The 10,704-nt window shown below is 38.7% G+C and overlaps 1 protein-coding gene, 1 non-coding gene and 1 pseudogene across 2 annotated transcripts; all 3 read left to right on the top strand.

Moving 5' to 3' along the window:
- The first annotated feature begins 245 nt into the window (after window positions 1-245).
- LOC112734362 (large ribosomal subunit protein eL18-like) lies at window positions 246-2,718 on the top strand (annotated as a pseudogene).
- LOC112739699 (small nucleolar RNA snoR53Y) lies at window positions 1,697-1,776 on the top strand. The gene has a single exon (XR_003170636.1). It is a non-coding gene; the product is annotated as a small nucleolar RNA snoR53Y (small nucleolar RNA).
- A 2,446-nt stretch (window positions 2,719-5,164) lies between the features above and the next one.
- On the top strand, window positions 5,165-7,090 carry LOC140177608 (uncharacterized). The gene is made up of 5 exons (XM_072210741.1): window positions 5,165-5,395; window positions 5,493-5,617; window positions 5,741-6,230; window positions 6,527-6,787; window positions 6,884-7,090. Exons 1-5 carry the CDS (start codon window positions 5,165-5,167, stop codon window positions 7,088-7,090), a joined length of 1,314 nt encoding a protein of 437 aa, XP_072066842.1.
- The last annotated feature ends 3,614 nt before the right edge of the window (window positions 7,091-10,704 follow it).

Below are 10,704 nucleotides of genomic sequence, written 5' to 3'. Positions count from 1 at the left end.
CGACGAAACCCTAATAACCCCTGAAGAACGAAGAACATCGCCGGCGCTTACAATGCCTCTGTCGGCACTCCCACTATTGCTGGTCCCACCATAAACCCCAAATTTAAATAATTTTATGATACAGACCACATCACGACACACAGTTTCCTCTCTGGCTTGCTCTCTATCTCTCTCAATATTAGGGCACGCATAGGCACCATTGGCCATCGTTCAGACACCCACGGGCCACTGTCACTGGCCTCACTATGTTTTTCCTTGAAACTGGCACTGCTCTGCTTCTGCTGGACTACTTCTCGGAGCTGGCTACTCTGCTTCCGCGCTGCACAGCTTCTCTGCGTTGCACTGCTCACCAGAGAACCTTAGTCACATCGCCACCAACAGCGGCCGCGAAGTGTGAAGGTAACTGCTCTACTACTACTCCTCTTCTCCTCGATGCTCCTACTCCTATTCTACTCTTGCTTCTTTCTTCTTGGCACTGCTCATCTTCTTCTCCTCGGCGCTGATGCTCTTTTGGTGAGGAAGGTCACAAGCCCCTGCTCAGCCACTCTTCTTCTTCTCGGCGCTGGTTCTGGTAATGATTCTAAACTTTTTTTTTCTAAACTAGGATTAAGGTCTAACTATTTTTATTATAATTTATAATGCTAGATTTGTTCAGAACTTGTTTTTATAATTTATAAAGTAGATTTTTTGTTCTGAACTTCTGATTATTGTTGATTTGTTCTCTTTGTTTGATTCTGATCTGTTTTTATTTTAATTACATATAATGTAGATTTGTTCTCCATGTTTGGGTCAGATTAAAATATGTTCTGATTATTGTTGCTTTGTTCTCCTTGTTTGTTTTTTATTTATTCTGATTTTAATTGAAACTTATTCTGATTATTGTTGATTTGTTATCCTTATTTGGTTCGATTATAATTAAAACATGTTTTGATTATTGTTGATTTGTTCTAATTTTAATTAAAATATTTCAATGCTTAATTATTTCTCATATTTGTCCAATGTATGTGTTTCTGTTCCTCACTAATGAATAACTCTTTTTCCTTTTATTACAATAATGTTATATATATGTGAGTAAGCTCTTAATAACTAGTGTATAGTTTTCTTGGTTTTATAACCACGTCATGCTTCTTCTATAGTCTTTTCTTCTTGCTCTTCTACCTCTCTATCACTTTCTTTAGTTGTTTGGCAGGAGTGTTTGGAAGTGTAGAAGGGAAAGGCCTTCTATGACTTCCAATTCAACACAAGGCTTGTAAAATCCACAATTGTGCATTTTTAGGTAGAGATTTTTGTTCATTTATACTTAAACTTTGCTAATTCTTAGGCATTTTTGGGGAAAGCGGGCTGTTTCATTTGCACTGCTATGTATTTGATTTGAATAGAGCCAATCATTTAAAAATTATTAAAAACCATAAATCCCTGCTTGTGTTTCTTGCTCGGATAAATTTCATCATATAGTTAATTTTTTTTCTTCTTTGAACGATTTAATCATGTGGATGTTTGCTATACTGCACCCAGGGAGTTCTTATATTTGCTATGCATAATTTCTAGTGTCCATTTTAGCTCATTACAAGTCATTAATTTCTGGATTGCAGATCAGGATCTGAAACAAACACATGCTCTAATATGTACCAAATTCTAATTAATAACGTTATATTTTATGCTTTTTAGTAATACTTTAATGCTTGTAATTTGAAAGGTTCCTAATGATGCTGATATTCTTTACCATGCTAATGCTGAATAACATTGGATTATTCCTTTCATTATACTAAGGGAACTCCTTTAACTATAAATTGTGCAAATTTTGATCTGTTTTAGAGATTTATTTGTTGTTTATCAAAGTATGCATTTAAACGGTTTTGATTTGGTGTGACATGATCAGCTTTACCGCTTCCTTGTGAGGAGGACCGGCAGCAATTTCAATGCTGTGATACTGAAACGCTTGTTCGTGAGCAAGGTTAACTAGCCTTCACTTTCTCTGTCACTTGATTAACTTTGTGAAGGGCAAGGTTTGTTTTTTCCTCTCTTATCTTTCTCAGTGGTAAGATAGGAATTCTTTTAAGTTTTGAGTACTTATACTCTCCACTGGATGTTTGTTTTTTTTTTTTATTCAGGAAGGTAAAATTGCCGTGGTAGTGGGAACTGTAACTGATGATATCAAAGTGTATGAAGTTCTTGCATTGAAGGTTACTACACTCAGGTTTATAGAGACTGCATGTGCTAGAATAGAGAAGGTTGGTGGTGAATGCTTGACATTTGATCAGCTTGCACTTAGGGCACCTCTCGGACAGAACGTAGTATGTGTAGATTAGATATATAATCCACTTACTAGTTTCAAATTATGTCTATGACTATGATATATAAACCTATCAATGGATATTTGAGCTGGACTGGTTCAAACAATATTTATATCGTTTGATTGAATGAATCACATAAAACCAAGTATAGATTCGTTTGTGAATTATAATGGTACTATGCATTATGATAGGATGGATTTGGAAATGTTGAAGTGATTAGTTTTTAGATGGTTAATTTGGTTTATATATTGTTGTATGAATGTAGGTCCTTCTTAGAGGCCCAAAGAAGTCCAAGGAAGCTGTGAAACACTTTGGTCCTGCTCTTGGTGTTCCTCACAGCCATACCAAGCCTTATGTACAATCTAAGGGAAGGAAGTATGAGAGGACTAGAGGAAGGAGGAATAGCAAAGGACTTAGGGTTTAAGTTGTATTGTTTCTATATTTTTCTTCAGTTTTTAGTTTTGAAATTTAACCCTTTTCTCCCATATCTTAGTGCTTTTATGCTCAGGTTGAGAAGCTTGTTGAGAAATCAGAGTTTTGAACTCGGGATTTATTTTGTATTTGAGTATTATTTTTTTAATGTATAAAATAATTATAGAAAAAATTATATTTGTCACTAATTACTATTTGGTTTGTCTTGTAATAAAAATTGCATACTATATTTATAGATTTGGTAATAAAAAATGACTGAAAATTTATATTGTGCAGCAATAAAGGTAAAGTCAGAAAAGGTTTTTTTTAATCTGATAAGGCTATTGCCACACTTAAAAAGCATAGCCATATCTCACTATCACCACGCTTTAAAAGCATGGTCATATCTCCCTCTATTGCCATGCTTTGAAAGCTAGGCATATCTCTCTCTATTGGCACGCTATAAAAACGTGGACATATCTCATATATAGCCATACTTTTAAGCGTGGCAATCTGTAAGAAACGTGGAAAAAAAAGCATGGCGATAGGTTAGCAAAAGCGTGGCGATAGAGCAACCACCAAGCTTGCAGATATAACCCTTTCAAAAGCGTGGCGGTAGCTCAAAAAACGTGGCGAAAAGGTATCATCACGCTTTTTTCAGCTTTTCGCCATGCTTTAAAAGCATGGCAATAGAGGTGTTTTCTTGCAGTGAGAGTAGGTGATACGTGAATATCTTATACCCATTTTAGGCTTATTTTCTAGTTAAATTTAGTTGGAATTTAGTAAGTTTAGTTACATTTTAGTGTTAAAACCCTCTTTGGATGCTACTTTGACTTTTTCTGGTGTTTTTATTATTTCAGGTGAAATTTGGATCAATTTGGTAGAGTTTTGAGCAAAAAAGAAAAGTTTCAAAGCTTTCCCCTTGGGAGCAAAACGCCTAGCTGGCGTTTAGCGCCAGCAATCAGTGAAGACAGGAGCATTTAGTTGTCCCACTCAAGGAGCATCTTTAGTGGATTTAGCTTTTAGTGTTATCTTATCTTTTATTTTTGTAATTTTATTTACAAACAAAATCCTTTAGGTTTAGGATTTCTTATTTTATTTTAGTTTCAAATCAAATTAGGTTAGATATAAAAGGGAAAAGATTTACCCTTTAGGAGGATCTTCATACTTCTGCACGTTTTACTTTTCAGAACCCTTATTTTCTCTGTAAGTCATGAGCCACTAAACCTCCTCGGTTAAGGTTAGGAGCTCTGTTTATTTCTATGAATTAAGACTATTACTTTTCTATTTTAATTAATGTATTGATTCAGTTTCAAGAATTGCTTTCGTTCTTCATCTTATGAATCTGGGTAGAACGATAGTATAACCCCTTATTCTACATGTGTTCTTGGGATTCTAGACATAGCTATCTCGCTTGAACAATAACTTGAAAGCAAATTCCTCCTAAATTGCTAATTACTTGAACTAATCTGGATACGTGACATATAATCCGTTTAGCTTTGGGTAATTAGGGTTTTTGTGGCCATAAACTAGAATTGCTCTTCACCCTCTAATCTAAATTAAGTGTCCAAGACATTGACGGTTAAGTTGGGTTAGAGGAGACTAAATCACTAAGACATTAGGATTTAGTCAATTATAGTTTGCTGTGAAACGAATCTTGCATGATTAAAATAGTTGGTAAAAAAACTTAATCCAGATGAATAAACAACTCTGAAGCCTTAACTGTTTTCTCTCATATATTTTCATACCACTTTTATTATTTGCTTTTTAATTCTCTAAATTTACTGTTTAATGCGTTTTACAACTCTCAAAACATAACTTTCTGCTAGCCTGACTAAGTGGATCATTCGTCCAATGTTGCTCAGTCTATCAATCCTCGTGGGATCGATCCTCACTCACCTGAGGTATTACTTGATACGACCCGGTGCACTTACCAGTTAATTTGTGGGTATTCAAAAATTCGCATCAAGTTTTTGGCACTGTTGCCGAGGATTGATTGTGATTGACAACTACCAGTTGTCTGATTTCTTAGATTAGGAATTTTTAGCTTTTTATTTTTTTTTCTTTCTTCTTTAATTTTCGAAAATTTAGTTTAACTTTATTTTAAAACTTTTCCTTAATTTTTGAAATTAAGTTTGGTGCTTTCAATTTTTAGTTTTATTTGTTTTTGTTCTAAATTTTTTTCTTCGAATTCTTAACTTTATTTTAGTTAAAATTTTTCTCTTTAATTTTTGAATTTAATTTTGGTGTCCCCCTTTAGTAGTTTTATTTTGTTTTTCCTGATTAATTTTCTTTTCTTAATTTTCGAAATTAGTGGTTCCTATTTTTCTTTAATTTCGAATTTTTAGTATTAATAATTTATTTTATTTTATTTTATTTCTTTTACACGGGATACCTCACGGGAAATTCTCTACACTCTGATGTCGAGATTTCCACCTTAATTTTATTTTTGTTTGTTTATGAGCAGGAACAGGAACAAATTTGAGTCTGAACTAGAGAGGACCTTGAGGCGACATTTGCAACAAGCTAGAGCTTACAAAGCCGGAGAGAATCTCAAGGAGGCTTTTGAGAAAGAAGCTGAAGAGCTCACCATGGATCCTAACACTAATGTTGAGAATCCGAATGGTAATGAGCAGCCTAGAAAGATGCTTGGCTCATACACTACCCCACTCCTGATTTCTATGGGTACAGTATTGTGGTGCCCCAATTAGCGCAAATAACTTTGAGCTGAAGTCACAGTTGATCATTCTGGTGCAACAAAACTATCAGTTTCATGGACTCCCGCAGGAAGAACCAAATTTGTTCATCTCCAATTTCCTGCAGATCTGTGATACTGTGAAGACTAATAGAGTGAATCCAGATGTTTATAAGCTCATGCTCTTGCCATTTGCTATGAGGGATAGAGCGAAGCAGTGACTTGATACTTAGCCTAAGAAAAGCTTGGACACTTGGGATAAGGTGGTTAAAAAGTTTCTAACCAAGTTCTTCCCTCCTTAGAAGCTGATTAAGCTGAGAACAGATGCTCTGACTTTCAGACAGAGAGATGGCGAGTCCCTCTATGAAGCCTGGGAGAGGTTCAAGTCAATGATTAGGAAGTGCCCTCCTGACATGTCCTCAGACTGGATTAGGTTGCAGATCTTTTATGATGGACTCTTAAAGATGGCCAAAATGTCTCTGAAAAATTCTGTCGGTGGTTCTCTGCACATGAAGAAGACCCCTAAAGAGGCCGATGAGTTAATTGAGATGGTTTCTAACAACCAATACTTGTACACCTCTGAGAGGAATCTTATGAAGAAAGGAGTCATGGAGCTAGATACTTTGGAGGCCATTCTTGCACAGAACAAGGCCATGTCTCAACAAATCAGCATGATTACTCAGCACTTGAGTGGGATGCAAGTCTCGACTGTTAATACTCAAGATGCATATTATGACATGAGTAGTGGTTTCAACCAACGGGAGACTTATGGCTATGCTCAACCAACTCCTAAACAGGTTAACTATATGGAAATTCCTCCAGAAATCCTGGTAATGATCCTTACTCTAACACATTTAATCAGAGATAGAGGAATCACCCAAATTTCTGGTGGAGAGAGCAACCCTAGAAGCCTCATCTGAATTTCAACAACAACTCTCAAGGCGGTTTCAATCAAAATAAATTTAACAACTGCCAGTTCTAACCCTCTCAGCATCAACAAGTGACTTTCCAGCCTCAGAACACTCCTGATCTAGCTTTTATAGTTGTAGAACTTTTCAAGAACACTCAGAGTTTCATGCAGGAGACCAGAGCTTTAATTTGGAACTTGGAAGTATAAGTGGGTCAGTGGAGCAAGCAAATACCTGAGAGACCTCCAAACACTCTTCCTGGTGACACAGCGTTAAATCCAAAGGAAGAATGCAAGCCCATCATAGTGACTGGTGAACCCGTGGCAAAAGAGGAAGCACAAGTTGTTGAAGCTATAGAAAAGGCTAAAGACACCATAGTACACACTTCACCCAAGGCATCCGAGCCACAGCCAAAATCATCATACCCTCAGAAGTTCCAAAAGGAGACCAAGGATGGGCAATTCTCGCAAATATTGGAAGTCTTCAAAAGGTTATAGATCAATATTCTTTTTGTTGAGGTACTAGAGCATATGCCTTAGCATGTTGAGTTAATGAAGGGCTTACTCTTTGAATAGAAGACCCTGAAGGGAGATGAAACAGTGGTCTTGACTGAGGAATGCAGTGCATTGATTCAGAGTAATTTACCAAAGAAGATGCCAGACCCAGGAATCTTTCAGATTTCATGCACTATTGGGAACATCAATTTTGACAAGGCCCTGTGTGATCTTGGTACAGGCATCAATCTAATGCCCTTGTCTGTAATGAAGAAGCTCAGAATCTAAGAGGCGCATCCGACAAGGATAGCACTACGAATGGTAGACAAGTCTCTAAAACAAGCATATGGAATAGTAGAGAATGTCTTGATCAAGGTTGGAGAGCTTTTCCTCCCTGCAAACTTCGTGATCCTTGACATGGAAGAGGATGCAAATGATTCTCTAATCCTTGGAAGACCATTTCTTGCCACTAGGAGAGCTTTAATTGATATGGAAAAAGGTGAGCTAGTTTTGAGGATGCGTGAGGATTACTTGGTATTCAAGGTTTTTAGACCTTTACATCACTCAGATAAAGGAGGCACTAGCATGAAGAATGAACCCACGAACCTTAGCCTCCAAGGGTACTTGACTGATGCAAAGCAGAGTTCATTATTCAAGCCTCCTTTGGTTGGAACCAACAAAATTCTCCCTGACATCAAACCTAAGTTTGGTGTTGGGAGTGCATCATTCACCAAGGAGAGAGGCCCCAAGAAGAAGGTGCCTAGAGGTTGGAGGAACAAGAAGATTCTCACTGAGGATTTCTCACCCGAAATGAAAGTTGTAATCACTAAGAGTCCAGTTATGCCTCATACAGTGAATAAGATCCTGTCTTTTGAGCACATTGAGTTAATCCATGATAGCATAGGAAAGAAGTTCACAGTGAGGGGTGAAGAGATAAGCCCATATGATCACCCCCATCCCTAGTAGAGTTGATCGTCAAACTAGTGACGGTAAAGAAGCGCTTGTTAGGAGGCAACCCAACTATAAGTATCCTTTAGTTTCTCTTTCAGTTTGATTTTCATGAATTTTTTTATTTTATTATTTTTATTCATAGTTTTCCTTGGTTTAATCGTGTTTGTGGTCCTGCAAAGTGTGCAGAACAGGGACAAGAAGACTCTGAAGGAGAAACAAAATACCCTGGGGAACAATGGAATCGAATGAATTGGCGCTAACCGCCAGCTGGGAGTTTAGCGCTACAATTGGCAAAAATGAGCTGGCGTTAAATGCCAGGGAGGGCATTTAACACCCTAGAAGCCCAAAGGACCTAACGTTCAATGCCAGGTGGGCGTTTAACGCCCACAATGGGCAACAATTTTCATGGCACCATACCTCCTATGGCGCTAAATGCCAGCAGGGCGTTTAGCGCCAAGTGACTCGTCTTTCAAAAAAAAATCTAAGTCTGGCGCTAAACGCCGAGGCTGGTGTTTAGCACTAAGAACGCTAGATTTGAATTTTTAAGCAAGCTTTTAACCATTTCCAATGGTTAAAATCCCACCCCCCTTCCACTTGACCACTCCAACCCAACACCTTCTCACCCCACTAATTATTATTCCATCCACATACATCCCCCACTTTCCCATACACCTATCCACCTATCTATCACTCAATCAAATCCCATCAATCTCTCCACATTTACCTTTCCTGTATTCACCTATAACTACTACCATTACTCAAATTCAAATTCATTTTCCTCCCACCCTTACCCACCCTAACCGAACCTTCCCCCCCTCCCTCACTCTCTATAAATACCACTTCACCTTTCACTTTCAACACACCATTATCCACTTCTTCTACATTTTCTTCATCTTACTTCCAATTCCCATTCTCTTCATTTTCCTTCCCTTTCCTCCCCTTCCTTGACCCGCATAGCCGTAACCCACCACCCCCTCCAAACATTTTTCTTCTTTCATCATTTTATTTTCCTTGTCCCTCACCTCTTTTCACCATTATCTCTACTTTTCTTTACTCAGGGACGAGCAAAACTTTAAGTTTGGTGTTGGGTGGTCTGCTTTTCTTTATTTTCACCATCCATATGGCACCAAAAATTGGAGAATCCTCTTCAAGGAAGAGAAAAGAGAAGGCCCCTGCATCCGGTCCTTATGACTTCACCCAATTCTTCTCTAAGACCCATGAGGACCACTTTCACGAAGTGGTGAACAAAAAGAAAGTGATCCCCGAAGTCCACTTTGATCTTCAGCTAGAGGAGTACCCGGAGATCCAGGAACAGATTCTGAGATGGGGTTGGAAAGTTCTGGCCAACCTCGTGACTGTTGTAGGAGTGTTGATGATCAGGGAGTTTTTCGCCAATGCTTGGGTGAGTTACAAGCATGCACAACGCGTGAACCCAGACCCAAAGAACTGGCGCACCATGGTCTGAAAAGCGATTATAGAGTTCAGTCCTGAGAGTGTGAAGGAAGCACTACAGCTACCACGATCCAGAGAAGACCCTCATTCCTACACTCAGAGGGTCAACACTGACCAGAGTCTGGACTAGATTCTCACAGACATATGCCTCCTCAAAGAACAGTGGAGGAGGGGCGCCAGAGGTTAGCCATACCAGCTGGGTAGGCATGACCTGAAGCCGGTTGCTAGAGGATGGTTGGAGTTCATTCAGTGCTCCATCATCCCCACAAGCAACCGGTCAGAGGTAACCATTGACCGAGCTATGATGATACACTGCATCATGCTCGGTAATGAGGTGGAGGTACATCAGGTGATCCCTCAGGAGTTTTACCGCATAGCGGCGAAGGCCTCCACCTCTGCCAGATTGGCATGTCCTCACCTTATCCTCCGCCTGTGTGAGCAGCCCGAGTTTGCATTGATGGAGATACCCCTATTAAGGTAGATAGACCTATCACTCGGAGGGGTATGGAGTATACTCGGGAGCTTGGACATGCACCACCACAGGAGCTAGTTCCACCTCTTCAGCAGAAGCTTCCGGAGATGCCTCAGAAGTTCTATTTCCCTCCCCGTGACTACTGGGACCAATTGACCACATCCATTGGGGAGATGACATCTTCTGTGGATCAGCTGAGGATTGAGTACCAGGACCATTCAGCCCTCCTCCATCAGCTAGTGGAGGAGCAGCTGAGGCAGAGGCGCGACTTGGATGAGCTGAAGTGCCAGAGAGAATTCCCGAGAGGGAGCAGCAGCCACCATGACTGAGGTGGTTGAGTTTCCTTATTTTCTGTTTTTCAGTGCTTTATCTTATTTCTTATTTTCTGTTTGAAACCTTTTGCATGATCAGTAGTAGTATTTTATTATTTTGAGTTTAGTTATTTATTTTGCTATTTTATATTTATTTTAAAAAATTGTCTCATGTATTGCTCACTGAGCTTGAAAAATCAAAAGAAAAAGAAAAGTAGTAAAATGCATAAGACTTGAGGTGGTTGAGTTATATATTATGAGTTATTCTAATTACTTTGATGTGGTGGCATGATCTATAGCTCTTAGTGAAGTATTATGGATTCTCTAAAGTAAGTTAGAAATTGATCCTTGAAGCAAAATAAATAGCAACAAGAAAATATAAACAATAACCAAGGTCCAAGGCTCTGAGCATCAATGGTTATGAAGGTCTAAAATGATTAAAAGCTCAAATGAGTTGTTTTCCTAACTATATGCTTGTGGTGTGAATGTGTCAAGTAATCCTTGAGACAGAGCACTAAGAGATGAGATCAATTGCAATTACAGAGTATGCCAAAGGCTCTGAGCACCACTGTCTGGGAGAAATAAAAAGAAAGATTAGAACTCAAAAAGAGTTCCCCAGTTAAGTGCTTGTGGTGTTGTTGTATCGAGTTAAGCTTGAAGACAAATCACTAAGAGTCATGGCTAGACTCAAGGTGCAAAGCACCAAGGGAAAAGAA

This window comes from Arachis hypogaea, chromosome 13 (assembly GCF_003086295.3).
Source record: "Arachis hypogaea cultivar Tifrunner chromosome 13, arahy.Tifrunner.gnm2.J5K5, whole genome shotgun sequence".
NCBI lineage: Eukaryota > Viridiplantae > Streptophyta > Magnoliopsida > Fabales > Fabaceae > Arachis > Arachis hypogaea.
Note: the sequence above shows the minus strand (reverse complement) of the source record. Positions and strands in the feature narration are given on the sequence as shown.

Coding starts and splice junctions, on each gene's coding strand:
- LOC140177608 (XM_072210741.1), top strand. CDS start 5,165: ATGAGCAGGAACAGGAACAAATTTGAGTCTGAACTAGAGAGGACCTTG. Junction 5,396..5,492: donor TCCTGATTTCTATGGGTACA/GTATTGTGGTGC, acceptor GGACTCCCGCAG/GAAGAACCAAATTTGTTCAT. Junction 6,788..6,883: donor AATTCTCGCAAATATTGGAA/GTCTTCAAAAGG, acceptor CTCTTTGAATAG/AAGACCCTGAAGGGAGATGA.